The sequence below is a fragment of the Phoca vitulina genome, unplaced genomic scaffold (genome assembly GCF_004348235.1).
Source record: "Phoca vitulina isolate PV1807 unplaced genomic scaffold, GSC_HSeal_1.0 scaffold1, whole genome shotgun sequence".
In the NCBI taxonomy this organism is placed as follows: Eukaryota; Metazoa; Chordata; class Mammalia; order Carnivora; family Phocidae; genus Phoca; species Phoca vitulina.
The window spans coordinates 58,706,090-58,730,785 of NW_022589704.1; the positions used below are offsets into that span (position 1 = coordinate 58,706,090).

General features: G+C 43.7%; 1 protein-coding gene across 7 annotated transcripts in view; it reads right to left on the reverse strand.

Moving 5' to 3' along the window:
• Positions 1 to 6,962: 6,962 nt before the first annotated feature.
• RAPGEF4 (Rap guanine nucleotide exchange factor 4) overlaps positions 6,963 to 24,696 on the reverse strand; it is a 285,737-nt gene continuing 268,003 nt past the window's right edge. For all 7 annotated transcript variants that reach the window (XM_032408017.1, XM_032407991.1, XM_032407981.1 and 4 more), the window contains 5 exons: positions 23,412 to 23,462; positions 22,251 to 22,338; positions 21,777 to 21,841; positions 11,361 to 11,415; positions 6,963 to 8,249 (listed from right to left, as the gene is read on the reverse strand). In XM_032408017.1, coding sequence (XP_032263908.1) covers positions 8,122 to 8,249; positions 11,361 to 11,415; positions 21,777 to 21,841; positions 22,251 to 22,338; positions 23,412 to 23,462 — 387 coding nt within the window. In that variant the 3' untranslated portion in view covers positions 6,963 to 8,121. The remainder of the gene's footprint in view (positions 8,250 to 11,360; positions 11,416 to 21,776; positions 21,842 to 22,250; positions 22,339 to 23,411; positions 23,463 to 24,696) is intronic.

The following is a 24,696-nucleotide window of genomic DNA, read 5'->3' on the forward strand; positions in this document are numbered from 1 at the left end:
GGTCCCTCAGTGTTCTGAAGTTCTCTTTACTGTTGCCTCAGGAAAGGCACTGAAATGTCCCGAGCCCCAAGCACTCCCTGTGCCAGGCGCTTTATATACCTTAACTCATTGAATCCCCAGGCAGCCTTTGTGAGGGAGGTATTAGGATTCCCATGAGCAGAGGTGGAGATTGAGGCTCAGGGGTTAACTACGTTGGCCGGTGTCCACAGCTGAGGCCTCCCGCATGTAGGGGTGCAGACCGTGGATGTGCAAGGAAGCTTGGTTGAAGGAGAGCTCTCCAGTGGGACAGCGCCAGCTGAAGACAAGGGTTGCCTTTCTTCCTAACACGCATGAAGATGCTGAGTCAAACCCACATCCGTCTGATTTTATCTTTCTGATATTCCATGTTCCTTCCCCAAGAGCTAGATTCACCCCCAGAGAAGCACTTTAAACACCTGGCAGCACCAGGCCCTGAAAAACTGTCCCCCAACAAGAGCGGTGTCCCCTCCAGCCACTCACATTTTGTGCTAGCCCCACTCTAGTAGACTGTGAAAATGGCAGCAAGTTTCCTTTCCCTGTATCCATAGTCTATGTGATAGGACTTTGAAGCTCCGCACATCAAGACGCAGCATTATTTCTCCACCCTTTGAATGTTGGCGGGCGCCCTGGCCCACCTTGGCCAGCAGAGTATTGCAGAAGTGAATGAGCCTGTTTGGAGCCTGGGATGCAAAGGCTCTCGCTTATCTGCTTTGCTCCCTGGGAGCCCTTCCCAGCCGGCAAGTAAGGAAGCCCAGCCTGGTCTGCTGGAGGATGAGAGGCTGTGTGGTGCAGAGATGACCCATTCCATGTGAGGCCAGCCTGTACCAGCCGACTGCAGACTCATGACCGAGCTGAGCCCTGACCCGCCGAGCCTGGCCCGGATTGGCCGAACCACCCGATTGCCCATAGAGTCATTGTTGTTGTTTTAAGGCACTAATTTTGGGGTGGTTTATTACACAGTGTGATAGTTCGTTTTCCATGTTAACTTAGAAGATGTTTTTTTGGATGAGGTAAATGTTTAAACTGGTGAACTTTGAGAAAGCAGAAAGTCCTCCACAACGAAGTGGGCCTCATCCAATCAGTTGAAGATCTCAACTGAACAAAAAGCCCAGCCTCCTCACGCAGGAGGAAATTCTCCCTCAGACTGGTTGGACTTTATCCACACCATTGGCTCTCCCATATCTCCAACCTGCTGGCCCACACTGCAGATATTGGATGCTCCAGCCTCCATAATTGTGTGAGCCAATTCCTCAAAAGAAATCTCCTTCCATATATACATAAATTCCATCGGTGCTGTTTCTCTGGAGAACCCTGTCTAATATACACAACAACTGATATACTTACTGATATGGTTTATCTTTACACAGTGTGAATGGACCACCTCTTTCCTCATCCTTCTTGGCTGGTGCAGAATCTGTCTACCCCCAGGGCTGCTGTGGCTCCTCACAATGAGCCCCTCTCCTCACTGGGGAGACTGAACTATTAGACTCTGTCTCTCTGCCCTGAAATGTCAAGACTCTTGCTGGAACCATCAGCTGTCCTCCATTCCTGCCGGGTCCCTGTTGTTAGCACGCTAGAGACTCTTGCCACCGGCCTTAAATTACATAGATAGAAACCTCATAAGGGCCTCCCAATCCTCTTTTATTCTCAGGTACTGCAAAACCTGTCCTGAAGAATTTTATGCCAACGTTTGCTCCAATTATTCTCTTGTGTTGGTCCTCCTACTATAGAATTTTCACTCGTCCTGCCTCTCCCCACCAAGGAAGAATCTGAACCCTCCCTGCCGGGCTGACGGGAGGGGGCTATTGCAGAATCAGACATCTCTCCCATGCCCTGGCCCCGCCTCTCTCTCTTGCCCAGGTCTGGAGGAGCTCCCTTACCAATGCCCAGGAGCTCACAGTGCCTTGTGTTTACTTCCCTTTATAACAGGGTTTGGGCCCCAATTTTTCTAAATTTAAATCAGCCCGAGAACAAAGATGCTGGCTTTCTGTAGCATCATCCTTGACCTTCCCTAGCTGCTGGACAAGCATGTGCAAAGCAGCCAAAGCAAGGCAGGCACTTTTCCCATTCCCACGCCCTTATTCTCTTGGGGTTAGTAACATTTCCTCCAGTCCTTCAGTGTCAGGCCACAGGCAATGGTAGTCTGACACGGTCACCAACAAGGCAGCAGGGATGGACCAAGGTTCTGGGGCTGTGACTGCCTCATGGGTCATGCTGGCTTAAAGGAGGGCGCTGTGGCAAATGGGAGCTTCCTGCTCCATGCTTGGATAGCCACATACGGAGCCCTGGGTGCCCTGGCCACCGCTCTTCCCAGCAGCCATGTCATGCATTGGCAGGCTTGGTCTCCAAGGAGAGGACATAGGCACGCGTGGGCTACATCAGATGTAGCCCATAAAATGGTGCAGCAATTGTGGAATGCAATAGGACAGCTCCTCAAAAAATTAGACATAAATGCCCATATAATTCATCAATTCCACTTCTTGGTACAGATCCAAAGAATGAAAGCTAGGACTCGAGCAGATATTTGTACACCCAGGTTCACGGCAGCATTACTCACAAGGCCAAAAGGTGGAAACAAACCAAATGACGGATGAATGGATAAGCAAAATATAGTATATACATGAAAGGCAATATTTTTCAGCCTTAAGAAGGAAGGAAATTCTGACACATGCTACAACAGGAATAAAACTTGAAAACGTAGTGCTAAGTGAAGCAAGCCAGACACAAAAGAACAAAGATTGTATGATTTCACTTATATGAGGTAACCTCTACATTCAAAGAGACAGAAAGTGGAATTGTGCTTACTGGGGGCTGGGGGAGGGGAAGGGTGGAGTTATTGTGCAATAGGTAGTTTCAGTGTGGGCTGATGAAAAAGGTTTGGAGATGGATACTGGTGAGAGTTGCACAACAATGTGAACGTACTTATATCATTGAACTATACACTCAAAAAGGGTTAAAATGGTAAGTTTTATGTATGTCTTATCACAAAAAATTAAAAAGTGGTCCAGTGGGACTAAATCAGGAGGAGAGATGGTTTGACTCTGGGTGAGTGTCTGGGTCCACTACTGCTTTTAATATTTACCATTATCCACAATTCCCTCTGCCTTACCTTTAAGCCTGCATAATACAGTCAGTCAGTAAGGAATTAGGGGTGATACTACGTGTCCCCACAATGTGGCAACATGAAGCAATGACCCTGAACTCCAAGGGCTACCATTAGGAATGCAACCCCCCACCTCCAGCACTTCAGTGGTTTCCCACTGCTCTTAGTCAAACATGAGGCTCCTTGAAAAGGCCTGGAAGGCCTCGAAGCTCTGAGTCTTCTTAGGTCTCCAGCACGTTCTGGAGCACGCTCGCCGGCGCCCTCTCGGCTCTGCCACAGTGAGCTTTGTGCCCTTCACACTGAGAAGATTATTCCCTGCTTTGGACATATTCTTCTCTCTCTGCCTCGTTAGCATCTTCATCCTACAGAGTACAGGTCAACTATCACTTCCACAGGAAACATTTCCTCACCTCGGGATCAGTGTAAATCCCCTTCTTACATGTCCTTGAACACCAGATGCTTCCCTGGGAGTGTTTTTATATTACGTTTGATTCTTTGATTAGTTTTCTGTCTCCTCCATTAGGTGATAAGCTCCAGGAGAACAGGGACCTTCTAGCTTTTCTCACCATTGAATGCGGAGCTCACAGAGGGCCTGGCACTCAGTAAGTCCCTCAACCATTATTTGCAGTGAAAAGAAAGTTAACTGACAATGTCTAATTAAGTTAGTTTCTTTAAATTAAGTTAAAGGTTTATAAGTCAGTTTATAAGGAACCTGCCCATCTGACACCATGCTGTTCTTGATGTAGGGGCAGGGCCTAAGGGCAGGCTATCCACGGTGGGCAACTTTGGCATGAAGATGATTTTGAGTTAAAAAGCAATCAAACCCCAGCAGATTCAGGAAAAGCTCTTTACCTTCCCCCTCAACTGCCTAAAAGAGGAGCTGCTCCAGGAAGAGGGCTATCACCACACATAACTACGGTATAATATGAACTAAGTACTGCAGACAGGGAGGAACCTAGCAAGCCCTGTTCGATCAAAGTCCTCTCTTTGTCCCATTGCTCCTGAATGGCCCAGCAAACATGTGTTTACCAAACACTTACTATTTTTCATTCTTCCTGAAGATTGCATCCCTTCCCTTTGAAGACCCAGCCCCCTATTCCCTCTTTCTTGGTTCAAGATGACATATATACCTCATTTTGCCTGACTGTCTTTAAAATTTCTGGGGCGCCTGAGAGGCTCAGTCAATTAAGCATCTGCCTTCGGCTCAGGTCATGATTCCAGGGTCCTGGGATTGAGCCCCGCATTGGGCTCCCTGCTCGGCCGGGGCGGGGGGTCTGCTTCTCCCTCTCCCTCTGCTGCTCCCCCTGCTTGTGCTCTCTCTGTCTCTATCAAATAAATAAATAAAATCTTTTTTTTTTTTTTTTTTTAAAGATTTTATTTATTTATTTGAGAGAATGAGATAGAGAGAGCATGAGACGGGGGAGGGTCAGAGGGAGAAGCAGACTCCCCGCTGAGCAGGGAGTCCGATGCGGGACTCGATCCCGGGACTCCAGGATCATGACCTGAGCCGAAGGCAGTTGCTTAACCAACTGAGCCACCCAGGCGCCCAAATAAATAAAATCTTAAAAAAAAATAAAATTTCCTTGTCTGTGTTGGGTATTCCCCCTAAGTATGCCATTAAATTTGATTTTCTCCTGTTAATCTGTCTCATGTCAATTTGATTCTTAGTCCAGCTAGAAGGACTTTGAAGGGCAGAGGAATTCTTCCTCCCCAACATAAAACAGAGAAAATTAAGATCATTCCACAGCAAGAAATGTCAGACATTTTAGATCAGCAGTATAAGGAAAGCTATTCGAGACAGGAGTTCATTTTTACCACACTGCGTATCCTATGCTGATTTTTAAAAAAAATCATAAGCACGTTTTAAAACCAGAATACATTTCTTTTAATTTTCTCACACTGGTGGTCATTGAGCATTGATATTTTAGAGGAAATGACATTGAATTCAGGAGCAATCTATTTAACCTGCATGGTATTCAAAAATTGCTGGAAAAGCTTAGCTCTTTCACATAGTGCCAGTGACCTTGTTAAGCAGGTATGTTAAACACTTACATGTAAAATTTTCTACAGGCATTTTTGGTAAAAACATTCTTTCTTCTTTTTTCGTGTCTTCCAGCAGACCTCATTATCCTTCTTGTGACCCTGTAGGCCTCTCATTTTCTTTTGGCTCATTTGCAAGTTTTAAAATATTAACTGCATCTCCTGCTCCAGGAAAGGTTGTCTGGCTACTACGCTCCGTTCTTCGAGTGTGAATTCTTCTATTTTGCCGTTGCTACCTTATTCTCATTGGGAGGAGTAAGGGGGTATGTGTTAATTGTGAATAATGTCGAAGCTAAATTAAAAGATCAAAAGATGTCAGTCACCATAAGATTGGGGGAAAGAGGCTATTAGACATAGGATACCAGGTTGTTGTTTTTTTTTAAGATTTTATTTATTTGAGAGAGACAGAGAGCACAAGCAGGGGGAGAGGCAGAGGGAGAGGGAGAAACAGGCTCCCCGCTGATCAGGGAGCTGGATGCAGGGCTTGATCCCAGGACCCCGGGATCATGACGTGAGCCGACGGCAGCCGCTTAACCGACTGAGCCACCCAGGCACCCCTAGGATACCAGCTTTTAAGTAAGGCAGGAATAAAGAAGAGTAAACAAGAGCAAGAATGCCCAAGGGATAGGCTATCAGCTTCTTTTCTCAGCTTTCAAAATTATCTAGAAAAAGAAAACTATATAATGGTGAAAATTTGCAGCCAATACTGAGGCCTATGAGACAGTGAAATGCTGAAAAATAATGGCTTCAAAAAAATTTATTCGGTAACTTTTTTTTTTTTTTAATTCTCTAGTAAATTCCAGGCATTATGCTCCACTAGGTGGGAGGGATAACACTGCATAAAACAACACCCCTGGGGACCTTGAACTAGGATATGAATGAACACAGAAAGGCATTTGCCTGCTTTAGCATTTCTCAAAGTGAGCTTCCACTGTGGGATATTAGGAGGGATTGCAGTGGGACTTCTCAGAGCCTTTAATACGTTAATGAATATTGGGAATCATTTCTAACAATGGGGTGTATATTATGCAGTGGCTCCCAAATTTATTTGAAGATACCATCTTGGCTTTGTTTTTTGCTTTGCAGTTGCGTGTCTGTTTTTGGAGGAACAGTTTGTGAGCTTGTGAGACTAGTACAGCCTGGAACACACTCTGGAAAATGCTAACATGAAAAAAATAGAGACATATTGGACTTCAAAGAATTTTAGAAATCTCTTCATCAAATATTTACTAAGTGCTTAAATCACTGAGAAATGGTAGGAGGCCCCATACCAGGCAGTTCTAAAATCATGGCTTTTCATTGTTGCTAATAACCAAAAAAAAAGTGGAACAACCCAAGTGCCCATCAGCTGACAAGCAAGTGGTATATCCACATCATCAAATATTATTCAGCCATAAAAAGAGATGAAGTACTGACACATGCTAGAACGCAGATAAACCTTGAAAATGTTACGCCAAGTGAAAGAAATCAGACATAAAGGCTACATATTATATAATCCATTTATACAAAATGTCCAGAATAGGTAAGTCCACAGAGACAGAAAGCAGGTAGTGGTTTCCAGAGACTGGGGGGAGAGGAGAATGAGGTGTGTCTGCTAATGAATATGGGGTTTCTCTCAGGAATGAGGAGAATGTTCTGCAATTAGTGATGATGGTTGAACAACCTTGTGAATATGCTAAAAACCACGGCATTTTGCACTTTAAAAGGGTGATTTTTATAGTATGTGAATTTTATTTCAATTACAAAAATGCTGGGACCCCACTATACCTCCCATATTATAGGAATTGAGAACAACACAACCTTTTCTTGTCAACAATTATATTTAATGAAGATACTAGCTGTTATTTACAGAAGATATACATACATACAATTCCTACACATTAAATGTAGCCTAATTGTGAAAACAGGAAAAAATGTATTCCAAAATTACATACTAAATAAAATAAATAAAAAGTAATCATTTGGCACAATATCTATTATATAGCAAATAAATAACTCTATACCGTTGATTGAGTGAACTATTTACAATCTATTTGAAAGTGCAAAACAATTGCTGAAAATTAAGATATTTGTAATAACATTTAAGTCCAGAAAATATGTTTTTTTTTTTTTAATCAGTAACAATAATTAGCCAATAGTAAAGGTTTTTAATGCCCAGGAAAATATTTTAATTTTGAAAAATGTTTTGTGCATATTGTGCTCTTTTGAAATGTTCTTTTTTTTTTTTTATCTTAACGCTGGCAATTTTTAGAACCTTGGAGTTTCTTAGTGGAATTCTTATGTATGTAATCCTGATTTGTAAGTTTAAAAAAGTTACATTGTAAACATAAATATTATTCTATATATCATTCAGAAATTACAGACCAGTCCTCCCTAAATTACATAAATAGCCATAATGTTTTATAGTAATGTGGTGGGGTTTAATTCCTTCAGAGGTAAGCCTATGAAGATGCTAGAATACAGCTTATGATTTGGATTTACATGATTCCTCACCACCTTCCAAGAACCCCCTGCTCCAAATCAAGGTGTTGAGATAAAAACTGTGAAACTAGACCACCATGGATATAGCCAAGTAAACCCTATTTGTAGCATATCTCCCCCTGCCAACTCTCTGAGAAAAATCGTCAGGGGCTTGCTATGTCTCTTGACAATGGTATTTCTACCAAACTCTTCATGTGGGACTTAATTTATGTTTCAGCAAAGAGGATAGCACAATTAGAAATAAAATAGGATGGCTACAAATTGGGGAGTCCTAAGCTAGAGTGTGAAGGCTTTATGCAAGTCAAAGAATTTCTTCTCTTGTCAGGACGCTGGTAAGCTGTGGCCCTGAGATGTCTCAGGGTGCGTTTCTGCTTGTTTTGTAGAATTTTCTAGTGACAAGACAGTCAGTAGTAGCGTAAATGGCATTTTTGAAAAACTGTGGACTGGAGGCAAACCATTGTTCTGGGCACTTTAAATGTCTATGGTCGACGAGGCTCTAATCTGTGTGACATCTGTGATAAAGTTCTCTGGTTGTCAATCACATTTAATTGCCGTACGTAACTCCGGACATCCTGATGGTTCTTATTAGCTTGAGCTGCATCAGGATCTGTTGAAGGAGAAAAGAGCAAATTGGCATTGTGTAATATATGCATATAAGATACAGCTTTATTTCCTCCAATTACTTATTACATTTATCATGGATTCCAAGGTTCCATTGCAACCTTTCAACATACCATATTCATTGAAATATGTCCACTTGGATATTCCATCTCCTCTCTCCCACCCTTTTCTTCCCTGGAATCATCTATTTTGATCATTTTCCTTTGTATTGCATGTTGTAAAAAAAAAAAAAAATGGCACCAAATAAAAGTGAAAGCATCACTTGATGGCCCCTGGTTATATATTAAAATTGCTTCCTCTTTCCATCCCACCTGGGTCTCACACTCAGCTCTCTGCCCCCTTTGTTACAGACAAGACTAATGTAGTTTTCCTTAGCTCCTAACAAAAGCGCTTAACACCTGGGCTGAACTGAAACAAGCCAGTGAGATTAGCAAGTCTGACTCTCCTCATTACTTGCATCCTGTATACAGCATTCCTTCATTGATGTGTGCTTTTTTAAAATTTTTTTTATTTTTTTAATTAACATATAATGTATTATTTGTTTCAGGGGTACAGGTATTCATCAGTCTTAACACAATTCATAGCGCTCACCATAGCACATACCCTCCCCAATGTCCATCAATCACCCAGCCACCCCCTCCCTCCCACCCCCCTCCACTCCAGCAAGCCTGCGCACATGGGCTGAAGTCGTAACTTCCGCTAGACCTTCAATTCCCTGATTCTACTTGTTCTGAAATCCCAGTTACTATTCTATTCTCACCTACTCCCCCAACGCATGTGAGCATGGGAGCGATCGGAAGTTAACAGCTTTCTCTAAAACCGGGCTGAAAGAAGCATCAAGTGCCCAGAGCCCTCCGCAGAGATCTACGTGAATGAGGAAGGCCAAATCTGACAGTGGTGAACTGGAAACATCGCTCCCTTTGGAAGTGACTCCTCAACTCCCGCACGCTGTGGCCACATGCCAATCTGCACCCCAAGTTGCCAGATCTTCCTACTTTTCTAGAGAAATGAGAGGTCTGGATTTCTTTCCTGGGAACTCTCTCCATTTCTTAACATTGTTTCCAAACAAGAGGGGGAAAATGCTCTGGTTGGACCCAGCACCTGTGCTGTGGGCCACGGGCCACCTCTGCCCCCTGGATCACCAGCGCGGGGCTCTCATCTAGCAGGGCACTGGGAGTGGCCGGAGCCGGAGTCTAGACTCTGGGCCAGGGTTCTTCCCCTCCTAACACACCGCCTTCTGCTTAGATCCACGCATCACTCCCAAAGACAGTTGGAATGCCATCTGCATCAGGGGTGGAGGGTAGCGGTGCAGGTCTGAACACAGAAAAACAGAGAGAAGATACAAAGGCCCCTACTCACTCTAAGAAGAAACTCATCAGTATAATTATCACACATAAATAATACCACAGTGTTTAATTCCTCGCTTTTCCCTGGCAGTGTACCCTACATGTACAATATACTGTAATTACATTGTACATATCCCCACAATGTTTACGAATCTATTCCTATAGCTTTATCTATAGACTGTTGACTTCAGCGCTGAGCAGCTGTTGTTTACCAGCCGTTACTGATAACTTCAACAAATGCAGTGGGTATTTTATGTATAGATATATAATTCCCCATCCCACCCCTGCCGACTTCTCTAGGAGAAGATGTAGGTGAATGTAGGATGTACTTCCCAAGAGGCTGATGGAACAAAACAGAGTCTATGGCAGTTCTTCTGCTCTTAGATCTCATTGAGAACCTTCTCAAGGCTATGAACCCTCTCAGGCACAAAAACTTTGTGTTTAATTTCAGGAATTTTCTGGACGCCCTGAAGGGCCCTGGATTCACCGGGCCTCGTTGTAGACTGACATCACTTCAATATTCTCATATTCACTTTATAACAGCTTGAAGGCCATGTCTTTACATAGACAGTAAATTACAAGATGAAGAGATATGAGACACCCCAATTCTTCTAGAATCCACACAGCAATAGTTGACGATGTACAAGACTATTCTCACTTTGGAAGGAAGAGGAGGCACAATCATTTGAATAAAAATTGTAAAGGTCTACTTGCTCCCCAAGTAAAGATTATTTTTCCTAGATCCGCCCCCCCAACCCCGTACATTAACAAATGAACATTTAGCAGGTCTGGCATCCTGTGTTAGCAAACCCTCACTTTGGGCCAGGCCTGGGCTAGGAAGGGTAAAGATAGCTCTGATTCGTGAGTTGAGAAACTTTTAGTCTCTTAGCACAAGGTTTACTGGGGGCGGGGCGGGGGGGATGTTACCGGTAGGCCCAGTCACGTCCATCTCAAATTATCATGTTGGCTTAATAAGCCAAATGACTTCAAGTGACTCATACAATGAATTTAGCGAAGAACTTTATAGGGGCCACCTTCTGACTCCCAGCCCAGCTCGAGGGAGCCAAAGCTCCATCCCCACCCCAAGTCCCAGCCCAGGAGATGATAGCACTGGTCGGGCACGATGATTTGGTGCTGTGATGCAACTTAATCCCCACCAGTTTAAGACTGCTATTTATTAGTAGTATTAGTTTTATATTAAAGCATTGTATGGTACCCGTTATTGTGCTGTACATTCCGATTTAGGAAGAACATCTTAAATTCACCCGGGAATACGAGAAATATAATATGAATTCCTGCTATGAGAACTTTTGTAAATGTGTTACACACATGAATGCATTCTTGCAACACCCCAAGAGACAATAAACATTATCTTTCCTGGTTTATAAACGATAGAACTGAGTCATCAGGAATGGATGTGAGTTTCTCAACGTCAAGCAGTGAGTCATAAAGAGAGTTGGTCTGAGGTGGGATTTATTGGCAATCATGTCTTAGTTGTCTCTAGCCACACTACAAAGAGCACATTTATTCTCTTTAAGATCATTCATAAAATAATATTCCTATGGTTAGTTTCTAGTTTTACAACTAGAAAATCCTTCAACTCAAGGCCCCTATCCCATGGCAATTCACGGTCCAAACTGTCCCTGACACGATCAGATACTGTCCAGACTTCTAGAGTCTCTCTGTAGCCTCATCGGAAAGGACTCAATGACCCAGGCCTAGATTGTAGCACACAGCGGCATCTCACTTACTGAAGGCGTGGCTCCTGCAGTACCTCACTGTTCTGGCAGTATTTGCAATCATGCGCTAAAAAGAATAAAGAAAAAAAAGAAAGAGTGAAATGCAGGCAAGCTTAGCATAAAATCCATAAAGGAAAACAAACCATTATTTATTTCGGTAATACCTGGGACCATGAAAAACAGCCTGTTCTGAGACATTGACTATCTGGGGGCAACCGGCTGATGTATCACTGGTTTAATGACTTGAGAGAGGCACAGAGTCACACGAACGAGGCGCTTCTCAGATGAGGAATATCCATGGCATAATTCTAGTCCAACTGTTTGCTTGTGCCTCTGACATAAACATCAGTCTGTTGTTTCTGAGACTGTATCTTACCCCTTGGGACTAGTTTTCACCATCCCTTCTGGAGGTCACGGTGAACTTTTGTTAACTATCCGGGATTTGGAGAAGGGTTAGCTTGTCAAGTTCCTCCCAGTAAACAGGACTCTGTAATGAGGTATTAAATTCCACTGACTGAATGCAATCAAACTATTCTACCTATACATGTTTGTAAACACTGCATTACAGACCCTTCTAAACTTCCAGCGAATGTGTTTTAGTGTTAATCTTAATTATTTTATTTCCTCCCTCCTTCCTTCCTTTTTCTTCCTTTCTGATTGTCACACTAACGTGCACATTTTAGAAAATAGGAAAATGCAGAAAATGTTAAGAGCAAAGTAAAAATCACTTAGACTATCACTTCACAGGGTCACTTCATTAATATTTTGGTACATTTCCTTCTAATGCTTTAAAAATAAATATGTAAAAGCATCTTTTTCAGACAACTGAAGTCATATTTTACACACATCTTTCTGTTCTGATAGAAATTTTTTCACTGGCATTGTGACTGTTTTCCACACCACTTGCATTTTAAAACATTTAAAAAATGAGTTGGTATTCAATCTTATGGACGGATCATAATTTATTTAACCTTTGTTAATTTCGTCATTAAGTGATCCTCTTAGTTTCCTGGTAATGTTTTGGTTGCCATAAAGACTTATAAGAGAGTTTTTTATACTGTACTCAACTTAGTTTAAGACAAAAGAAGAAAAATAAAAGAAAAAAAGACAAAAGAAGAAAGAAGGAAAAAATAGGAAGGACAGAAACATGAGGAAAAACATCAGTGAGACCCACCCACCATTTCTCAGCCAGGATGTACATTTCTTGCTCAGGATATTTTAACAGTAGCTGGGACCCCCAGGCTCTGTGTATTGTCTCAGGACACCTTTGCTGCTCAGACTCTAAAGGGGGTCCCGCAGAGATGGTGGATTAATTCTAACACTAGCAGAAAATTGATAAGGCTCCAGCCAGGAAAAGAAATTTTCTTATCTCTGAGTGCCTATGTAATTCCAGTCCTTGCTTTCTTCCCTCATGGACCCTTGGCTTGCCAAAGTATAGAAAATGACTTCGAGAAAGCTTCTGTAATTTTAAAAAACAAAACAAAAAACAAACAAACAAACAAAAAACTCCAGTTTGTTTGGCAGGAAAAGAAATTCATAGAAGAGTCAAAGCTTCACAAATATGTACATGTGAACACCGATAATACCCTGCTGAATACTACTGCTCTGAGGACTCTGAGGACTCTGGAAGCATTACATGACATGTGTCTGCACCGGATAATTTCTCCTACACAAAGAGGCAATCGGAAAAGTTTGAACTTCGTTTTCATAAAGGGTCCTAAAAACCAGCATGTCTGTCGATCAGCATGAGAAATATATTACAAATACCTCCAAGAAAATATAACATACAATGTAAAATTAGCCTCTGCTATATGGAGCCCTGAAATAAACAGGAACCATGATAATTTTCCTGCTAATTTACTTTAAGTTGTTTTTTCACTTCTCTAGGCTTTGCATCCAAAGGGCACAAGTATATTCCATGTAGAATTATTGTAATTCTTCAGATATTGAATGGAGTGTAATTACTGAAAACCCCGGGAAACGCCGCCAGTGTGCCCCTCTGAAGAATAATAAAACAATTAGCAGGGGTCAGAAACCTCTTCCTATACCATTTTGCAGGGAGTAATTGTTCTGCTTTTTAGTTTTGAAAGCTAAAACATTTCATTCTGACTTTGGTTTTAGACTACTCTTTACAGCTATACTCTGAGGCTTCATAATTTTTAGCTCATTATGTGGTTTAAAATGTGAGAACAATTGTTTAAATCAGTAATTTCCAGCTCTGGAGTTCATTCTACCTTTCTAAATCTTTGATTAATTTTAACAATGGTTTTAATTTTGACGTATCCTTTTTAATTGTACTCAAAGGTAACTTCAGTTTAACTTTGAAATCCAAATCTGGCTTTGTGATGAGGCCCATTGTTTTCCTTTGTGAAGTCTGCATGGTCACGCTGTCCCAGCTGCCCCACGTAAACCCTGGCAACAGTGCCTGAGCATGCGTGAACCCCACTGGCATGGCCAGGGGACGCATGCTTGCAGAACGCTTTCACACGGCTGAAGAAGGGTTACCTGGATACTGGAACTCCACCCACTTTTGCACCCATTGACACCTGCACCTACAAGGCACTCCCAGGGGGTGGGGGGGTGTTGCTGAAAGAAGCTTCAGAGGTCCCCTTCTTCAAGTGTCTGCAAGGTGCAAAATGTCTTTTAGGGCCTATCAACAGCAGCTTCCCACTGTTTGGATAGATCCACTGAGAGCTACTCATTCCTGCCAAGGGCAGCCCCTTTCATTTTTACACATCTCTTGACTATTAGAAATTTCTTTATCATTCTGAATCAAAGCCGGTCTGGTCTCCCTTTGCTTTTCGCCCGCTGATCCTAGTTGTGAGCTCTGGAGGCACAGCAAACACATTTAGTTCCTTCTTATCAGGACAGTTCTTCAAACACTTGAAGACAACCACTGTGGACATCTTCCCACCCCCCGAGTCTTTTCTGGTTCCATCTAAATATTGCCAATTTCTTTAACAATTTTCAGTGTAACAATTTGACAGTTTAGGGCAGTCTCTAGCATGGTGTCCTAGATTAAGCAAATCAGAGTGCAGAAGAATGATTATTTTCCTTCCTTGGTCTAGATGATGCTACACATCTGAGTCCACGATGTAAAAAAAGTCACGTTGCTGACATCTGTTGAACTACCAGTGAATTAAACCTCTGAGCCTATTTCACTGAGCTGCTGTTTGGATGAAACCTCCCTCTCTGTCGACGTGCAGTTGCTTTCTTGGACCAAAGTGGAGGATTTTGCATTTATCTAGTTAGAGTCTTTCACTCCTTCCATAGACTTAAGCCTTACATATTGTTTTTGACGGCAGACAGCCATTTATTCACTGGTGTTCTCAGTTAAGGTTGGCAGGAACGAAGGTTAAAGAGACACTAGCTTGGTTATCCAACTGCCACAGCAGGGATGAAGCCAAAGATTATACCCGAGGTTTCGTGATCCTGCCGGAGCTGGTTGGCCTGCCTTGAGCAGGCCAGGCAGCTTTGCTATGATGCCGGGCCAGTGGGAAAATACTTGATTGCTCCAAGGCAGAGCTTCCCATCTTTTTTCCCATCTCAGCAAACCTGAGGTTTATGACATACTCCCTTTAGCAAGTGGCTTACGAGAACAGCAGTTTGTAATCTGGGGGCAAAGTGAGGAGAATATACTCCTTTAGAAGGTGCTCTGAACCAGTGTATGTGGACAGTGTGAACCCCACTCTCCACACCGGAACTGATTTCCATGGGCCCCTGCCCCTACTGGGAATCACCACCTTAGAGTCCGCTCAGCAGATGGCCCGCAATGGCCCTCACCAAGAAAGTAGTCCACAGTTAGAACCTTGCAAAAGGTTTTAAATCCCACACAGCCACTGTTTTTCCAGATACCCATGCTAGGTCTAGGTCTTCAGAGTTTATTTGCACAAATTAATATGTTCATCAGTTCTTCATCTACAAGGCTGGGAGATGGGCCCAAATGAAGGCTGATGAATCTCCCTCAGGACATGAACTCATGGAGGGAAGCTCAGGAAGAAAAAAGGAGGTAGCAAGCGAAGGACTCTGTACCTACCCTCATGTGTTTATTTCTTTAGCTGAAACCAGAGCGACTCAGAAGCAAATGTCCTTCTTGGGGCCTGGCTTACAGAATGACCAGTACCAAGAGCCTGTCCACGGGAAGGGGCTGTCTGTACTCCAGCCTGGCACAGGCCTTGAGGCTACGGTCCCAAACACAAATTTCCCTCCAGCTCCGATGTAAGTAATTCCCCTTCCGAGGGGCTTCTTCTCAGACTGGGCCCTTGGGCCTGGGCCTCCCTGTTTACCCTTCTGTGGCACCCTGCCTGCGGGAGCGGGCTGGCCAACTTACACCTTCACGCCTATCCAGATAAGTCGATGGCCTAGCAGGCCTTTACAGCTGTCTCCAGCTTCTCTGGCCACCTCTGAACTGATTTCTGCCCCCCTGTCCAGGATTTCCCTGAGCTTTCCTCTCCCCGAAGAGGAGCAGACTTTCATGTCTGTTTTTCAAGTTCAGACCAGCAGGCCCTGCAGCAACGCCATCTTGCCCTGTTATACTTTCCTGACCTCCCTCCCACACGCAGACAGCTGCCAGAACAGCCTCTTTCTTCTGAGGCCACGCTGCCTCCCTGCTCTGAGGCCTTTGAGAAGTTGCTCCTGGACTTCAGGCCTCCTCTAAATGCCTACCCTGAAAAGTTTTTGTTTTTCCTTCTCTTGCCCCTTGAGATCTTCGCCACCCGTGTTCTTCATGTTTCCCACATCGCCTCTTCTTACTTCTGCCCCTACGGATTGGACTCTGCCCCCATCTGCACGCCTATCAGGTAAAGAATCTCAGTCAATTATTTCTTGCCGAGCATGTGTAAAACCACACTACATCACCTGATTATTTTACTCACATCCTCATATATTTAGGACAGGAGTTTTTTTCCACAAGATTTAGAAATATATATAGTCCCTCACATACAAAGATTGTGCCCATGATAGCAACCAAGTAGAATTAAGTGCACGGTAAGGACCAGAGATAAGAGACAAAAAGGCCCAGGAGCTCAGCCAGCCTCCACTATATGCATCACTGAGAAAGAACCCTGAGCCCTGTTCCCTGGCTATGGATCTTTAATATCCAAGATGTATGTGACATACAGATATACACATGTAATGCACATGATGCTCGTGGTATATTGTACATCTCACAGCCACAGGACATCGTGGCTCAGGTGCCTGTCCAGGCACATGCAGAGTATTGCGCATCTCTGCATTCAGGAAAGGACAATGAAGGGCAGGCACAGCACCACAGAGAGCAGGGGAGACAGAATAATGTCCAGTCTGGAACAGAAGGCTAAGGGAGTCATCTTGCATAAACTATCAGTAATGCAAAATGCCTGGAACATTCTGCTTAATCAAATTTTCTAATAAAATAGAAAACACTTTTGGATTAAATCTGTTATACAAAATCCTTTATTTTTAAATAAGATTTTAATTTATTTATTTAAGAGGGGGAGGGAGAGAGTGAGCAAGAGCGCAAGAGTAGGGGGAAGGAGAAGCAGAATCCCTGCTGAGCAGGGAGTCTGACACAGGACTCGATCCCAGGGCACTGGAATCATGACCTGAGCCAAAGGCAGAGGCTTAACCAACTGCACTACCCAGGCGCCCCTATATAAAATCCTTTAAAAATGCTTCAGAGGAAAAAAAAAATGCTTCAGTGTATTGTCCTATCTCACTAGGTCCAATACTGGAATATGACTAGGTTATTCTTTTATTCAACAAATATTTTTTGCATACTTATGATGTGCCAGACACCTTTTTGGGTGCTGGAGAAATATCAGTGAACAAAACAGATAAAATACCTGGTCTAGGACACTTATATTCTAGTGGGGAAGAACAGACAATGAAGAGGCAAGTAAAGGTTGTCCCAGATTATGAAGCCAGCTGTCAGGGCAAGGTTATCTCTCTGAGAATGCTGGGTGTGGAAGATAGAAGAATGTTCAAAGGATAGTCAGGAAAGAGCACTCTGGGGGAGCAGACACATGAGCTGAGACCTGAATGACGAGAAAGAGTCAGACAGGTGAAGACTAGCAGGGAGACAGTTTCAGGCAAAGGTAACAGCTAGTGCAAAGGCCCTGAGGCAGGAAAAAAAAAGAAAGAAGGTTGGTCTTGCCAACTTGGACTGAGTACAGAGGAGATGAAGTGTGAGGTGAGGCTGGATGGTGCTCAGAGTAACAAGTCTGGATTTGATTATATTATGTTGTTGTATTTAACATGATTTTGTTTTCCTCCTGATATAGCTGCGTGAAGTTACCTCTTTGCATTTTGCTTTTGGACATCTCTTTTATTATTATTGTGAACTAGTTCTTATATCTTTTTTTGCTTTTAATATTTCATGTGTTTATGCTTTCATCGTCTTAACAGTGTATAATCTCCTAAAGGCCAAGGATCATTTATTGGATTTCTTTGTATTTCCTAGCAAAATCCTTTGCCTGAACAGTCAACAGAGACTGCATTGCTTTGAAACATATCTTTTGGAAAATCTACATTTAGCCCGGTTTGTGAGTTCTATATAAAGAAATAAACTTTCAAAGTCCTCTTGTAGATTTCTATTGTGCTGGAAAGTTCTGCGAATTGGATATATCTGAACATTTCAAGTTTTACTTGGAGATTCTTTTTTCCATTGCTTGATATAAGCCTAGTGCTTTCTCCATGGATCTTGTAATAATATTATTGGTGATAGAAAACATACCGTTGTTAATTATGTAATGCCATAATTATTGACACAGAAATAAAAGGATTCAAGGCATTTCTCTTTCCTCAATGAATTAGCTTCTGTTAATGTTTCCAGAAGTATAGAAGCTTGCCCCATGCTTCTCATTCCAAATAAAATGACCATCTTAAAATAATGTTCATAAATAAATACACCTAAATATGGGTATGTTTGAAATAGAACCAACCTCCTAATCCAGTAGCAACCGTGGCTATCAGCATGCTTTATGCAGCCTGGGATAGTGGCAGCCAGCCAGCATATTATCCTCTAATCCATTGCTAGTCTACCTCCTAAATGTTATAAATATTCATGTATGCCATAGAAAGCTACAAAGGGCTTTATTCAAACATTTTTTTGAATACTCCTTTATGTTTTTCCCAAATGAAAGAATGTCTGCTTTTTTTTTTTCCTTTGCATAAGGATCAGAGTGTGAATTCTCTTTTGTTCATATTCATAAATCCTTAAAACCAATATGCAACAAATTCTCTAATCCTCATTTCATACCTCAAGGCTAAAAAGGTTCAAAATAAAAATACTTAGGGCTGGCACAGTGGTTCGCGGTGTCTGTGCAGTGCTGCCACCAAGAACAGGCATCTGTGTTTCTGGCTACCCCGGTGACTTCTGTCCCTGGCAGGGGCTGCCTCCGGGGAGACCGCCTCCCAGCCCCACAAAGGCGGCCAGCTCGTCTCACCACCTCGGCCTGGCGATGAATGACTGGGAAATGGCGTGGATGCCAACCTGAAGAGAGCTGTCTCCTTCCCCGAGACATACGCGGGCAGCAGCAGCCACTGGTGGGAGTTGTAAGTGGCAGTGGTGGCGCTCTGGGGGCGGGGCGTGGGCAGTGGGGGCGGGGCGTGGGCGGTGGTGGCGCTCTGGGGGCGGGGCGTGGGCAGTGGTGGCGCTCTGGTGGCGGGGCGTGGGCAGTGGGGGCGCTCTGGGGGCGGGGCGTGGGCAGTGGTGGCGCTCTGGGGGCGGGGCGTGGGCTCGTTTACGGGGAGAGAAGGTTGGAAAGCTGACAAGTGCCAGGTCGGTCCGAGCCAGGTTTAAAAAACACAATCAAGTCTTTTTGAAATTCCATGTCATTTTCCAGTAACATCGAACTCACAAAAAGGCAATCGTGAAATTAAGCTTTCTCACGGTGTGACTTACCAAATGAAATAAAGTTTATAGTTGCTGGAGGGGAGCGTTAACAGTTCTCTTTCAGTATCCTTTCTCTCTTCTCTTTCATAGTAGTAGAACGCCCTAATTTTTAGTGGGGTATGTGGATACCCCAAATAAGGGCCACATGTCCTAACTTTCCTTTCATGTGACTAAGTTTCTGGCCAGTCAAAGGTGAACCAAATGGTGAGTGCCACTCCGGGTCACGTCCTTATAGGGAAGAAGCGTGTCCTCGCCTTCTCCCTCTCCCCTTCCCTTCCCTCCACCTGACATGGCGTGACGGTGGTCTGCCATCTTGTACCGTGTGGATGGAGAAATGGCAAGAGAGGAGAAGCCTGGAACCTTGACCGCTTCGGGAGCCACCACACTCGCTCGGACATTCACATGGCAAAGAAATATACTGAGCTTGGGTAAGCCATTGTTAATTCAGGTTTCTGCTATCACAGCGGAACTGCTATCTCAGCCGTTCAGTTGCTTTTAAGTTAAAGTGTAATCTTTCTGAGAGTGGGGTGTGAGAAGTAGGGTGTGAAGGGTCTCTCCTCACAGTGAGGCGTGTAAGAGCCCACTGCTGTGGGCATGGAGTGGAGAAATGGGGGAGGGGAACTCTCTCAACAGCCATCAGATACGACTCTTCCTTTGAAGGTTATGCATGCCACACCAAGATCTAAAAGCCCAGAGGAAACAACTTTCATTCTCCTTGACAGATATTTTTGCTATCTTGTTTGTCCTGTTCCGTTCACTTTAATGATCAAAAGTTCTAAAGCTCAGTCAACTCTTTAGGAAACTCTGCCTTCTACGCCTCTGTGCACATGTATATTTTATAGTCAAATAGTTGGCTTAGCTATCCCTTAGTCTGCATTTCTGCATAAGTGATCTGGAAGGTTCTTTACCTATTTGCTAAATCTTTCATTTCTGGAAAACAGGTTTTGAGACATCAGGGAAATATGTTTAATTCTCCATACTAATAAGTGAACAAAGAATGTTTTTTTACTTTGATCAAAGCATTATTAAACTGACAGTATTAGAATGCTCGTATTCTGCCCCTGGAACTGCTGAGGAAATATTTGCCCTCTAGCACAGGGTGTCTTTGAAGAGTGTGGACTCCTATGCTCTTTCCTAACAAGCTTAAGGCATGGAAACCAATTCCCCAGCAATTGCTGGACTTCTTCACTGGGCCGGGCTTGCATTAAGCTCATTCCCAAAGCTGGATGGTGTGATCCTTACAGATCACTGCAGGATGTTTCTAGCTCTCCTGGAGTTGTGTATACCAGCTGAATTTCAAGAAACAAGTAGAAGAACCATTTTCTGAGAAGAATTCTGTAGCACTACGTATGGCTTAAAGGAATACTTATATACTCTGGACTGATCAACATCCAGACATAGATGGAGCAGGCAGGACCCCCATTTTCTGTTGGGGAAACTGACCCACAGAGAAGTTAAGAGGTCGCTACAAAGGAATGAAGCTGAGAACCAAGCCTCATGTTTCCTGAACTCCCCAGTCCTGAGCTTTTCCTGCAGATCCATATTCCCCACTGCAAACCATAACCCAGGGCAGATGCTTACCCACACAGAGGTAACACTGTAACAGCCCAGCCATCCAGGCCTTAGCCAGAGGACTTAGATGACAATGGAGCATTCCATGAACTTGCACTGTGTAGCTAAAGATAGGTTTTGGCATGACCTGCTTTATTGCTTCACAGAAGATAAGAAGATAAACGGCAAAGTAACTCCTGCCACATCACAGCTTTTTCTTTTTTTCTTTTTTTTTTTTTAAGAATTTATTTATTTGACAGAGAGAGACACAGTGAGAGAGGGAACACAAGCAGGGGGAGCAGGAGAGGGAGAAGCAGGCTTCCTGCTGAACAGGGAGCCTGATGTGGGGCTCGATCCCAGGATCCTGGGATCGTGACCCGAGCCGAAGGCAGACGCCTAACGACTGAGCCACCCAGGCGCCCCCACAGCTTTTTCTTGATGAGGGGAGCTGCAAACTACCAAATATATGCCAGTTCCACATCTGTTACTTTTTAAAAATTTGTTTTTGGTTATGAAGAGTCCCAAGTTCCTTCTCTGAACTTGGGCAAACTTTATTTATTTATACATTTAGGTGAATACTCCGTAAAAAGGATCTGCAGTGGAGTTGCCTTTTACCTACATGCACTAAAGTCAGGCCCAGCAGATAAACAACTCAAAGGCATCCTGGGGAAGTCTAGCTCTAGGAACCTTACAACAAAACAACAACATGGAAGTCACTCTGGAACATTCGCGCATTTTAGCAACAGGCAGCCCAGGACCAAGCACACAGCATAAAAGCTAGCGGCTGCTGTGAGCTGCGGCACAAATACCACTCACTTTTACAAAAGAGAACTGACAGACTAAAATAGGTAGCCAATTTGAACCAAATCTTTCAAAACTCCTTTATGCGTAACTACCTTTTTAATGTGGCGCCATATATGGAAAGTATTTCCTTTATCAGTACAAACGCAGATTTTATTTTAAAGAAAACAACATTGTGGTTAAGGTTATAATACCGTACGTACCATTTTTTCAAAGTTTACTAGATTGTCAATGAACGTCTTGTTCCCCTCATGAGTAAATGTCATATCTGCACAGAAATAAAAGTCACATTCTAATTACTAACAGAAATATGTCATACCAAGAAACCACAATAGCACCATTAGATTATGCTGGAGGATTTGCATAACACTGCAGGTGAAAAAAGCTGATAATAGTTCCTTTTATATTGGGTGTTTAACTTTTGAAAGCACTTTACCTGAGATTAGTAAAATTTCCAAACTAACCCTCTGTTTCACTATCAAGTCTTCCAAATCATAGATCCTTGCTCTGATAAATCTTCCCAACCCTTTCCAAAAAGTCAAGGGGGAGAGGAGGTGATGAAGAAGGGGGAAGGAGGGGACCATTTTTTCCAAAGAGCTCAGCCTGATTAGGCTCTTGTTCATTTTCTTCCCCACACACTCCTTCCTGGCTTGACCTGTGCGTTTCCTTAGAATTACCTTTAATGAGCAAAGGCATGAAGGGGATGAGAGGAGGCTCCAGCTTAGCTACTGTCAGCCTGTAGGCTCTGTGGTTTCTAGAAGGATCCTTTAGAGAAACAGAGAGATGCTGGTTAATGATTAATGACACACATCCCACCCCCTCTACCTCCTAACCCATCTAGACTTGTTACCCCCCAATCAGATAGTTTTCAACGAACTGTAGCTGTAGGAGAAAGGTAGTTAAATTGATTTTTGTTTTAAAACAACTTCCCGTCTGACATGAAAATTATTTGCTTTTTGTTTCCTTTTTTTTCTTGAGAGGGAGATTTGCCTGCAGGGATTGAGGGGAGAGATTCCCTTTGCGAGCAAACACATGTGTAAAACCGTCCCCCCCCGCCCCAAGATCCCCTCTCCCGAAGCACCACCTCCTTCCTGGGAACACGCCCCCCAAGCACCGCCTCCTCCCTGGGAACCCTTCTCCCGAGGCACTGCCTTCCTCCCGGGAACCCCTCTGGAAGCACCGCCTCCTTCCTGGGAACCCACCCCCTCCCCTCCCGAAGCACCGCCTCCTTCCTGGGAACCCACCCCCTCCCCTCCCGAAGCACCGCCTCCTTCCTGGGACCCCTCCCCCGCTCTCCCGAAGCACCACCTCCTTCCTGGGACCCCTCCCCCCCCGAAGCACCGCCTCTTTCCTGGGACCCCCTTCTCCTGAAGCACCGCCTCCTTCCTGGGAGTTCTGACTCCGCCTGCTCCTCTCCGCCTTGCCCCGCCAGACCCCTGTGCCCTCTCTGAAACCATCCCATCATTCCTACCAGCTCCCACTCACTTCTGTCTGTGAACACCTCCCAGCCAATGGGGAACAATAATTTTGGCAAGGCAAGGAAAATGCAGCTTCCAACCCAGAGCCCACCTGTGCTAGGCGGAAAGGATCCTATTACACTGCTTTTCTTAGTTACACAAATTGACCTTATGTGGGACATAAGTCCTCTTTAAGTTAGCTCCTGAGGGTGCCGTTCATTAGTCAGGCATGCTTGTTTTAGCAGCACTAAAACGGGATCATAAACTTCTTAAAGTCATACAAGGACAGGTAAAATTTCTGAAATGAGAACTTCAATTCAGCTAATCAGAAATTAGATTAATGCAGACAGGGAACAGAATAAAGGAGTCACTGTCACTTACCATTAAACTTTCAAACTCCGCATAGAACTTCTTGAACTTGCTTGGCAGTTTCTGTTAATGAAACGAAAATGCCACACTCATATGTCAGATTGGATATCTAGATATGTATCCTGTGTTACCATTACTAGGGGAAATGTATTTCTCCGGCTCTTAATCAAACATCTCTAAAAAAGGCCAGGCTGTAATCTGTCTTAGCATTTCAGCATCATCTGGAATATAAAGAACTTACCTTTTAAAACTCTTAACTTCGTTGAAACAAAAGTTAACTACAGATGCTTTGGTCTTACTGTTTTTATAATGTTTTCTAATTATTCATACAGAGGACTGCATTCTCAGACCACAAGTGGTTTGGAATTACCTCCTCCCACACCTTTTAAACTCTCTTGATTCCCACAATTAGGACTTCAGACCAGAGAATAGTAGGATTACAAGTTTTAGAAACTACCTATTCAATCCTCCTCTAACCTTACAATGTAAACTACACGAGAATAGAAATTTTTATCAGTTGTGTTTCTTTATCCCCAGTGACTGGACGAGTGTCAGGTACATAGTCACTGCTCCATAAATATTGATTTGAATAGATTAAACCTGTGTTTTATAGATGGAAGAAATTAGGTCTCACAGTTTGTGACTTGCCCCAAGTTGCACAACTGATGACGGTCGAGCCTCTGGAATTCGCATCACCTGCCTCCTTTCTACCCCTCTCTCACATGCTCTATGCTTTTCCACACAAGCATCTCCCCACGTTATTTCTCCACCCTGCTGTCATAGGAACACGGACGGTTCTACCGCTGTGGTTCCTGATTCAGCGCCGCTGGCTGTACCCACATACCAACGCCAGTCGGCCATTATCGAGCCACCTTTCAATCTATTGGCTCTCTCTTCGCTTAGGTCCTGAGATCTTAGAAATCCTGAACTGTTCTCTTCTGATAGGCCACACCAAGGCAGAGCGGTGTGATGCGTCTCTGCTCCCGAGACTGTGGAAGCTTTGAGCGAGTCCTAGGCCTCAGAGATTCCCAGCTCAGCTCTGCTTCCCGCATATAAGTCTACCGGCAACAACGGATTCACCAATTAGGCCTCTGTACTCACAGAAGAGCGCCTCTCTCTTCCTTCTCTCTCATGTCTGAATTAGTTTGTCATATTCCCATTTAAAATCTGTAAAAAATCTGATTTTGTTTCTAGGACTAGTCTCCCGCATGTCCTCCAAGCTCATTTTCCTAGTACTGCTTTTCAAGTTAGGTTTCGGGGAAAGATGATATCCTTGCTCAGAGGCAAAGTCCAAAGG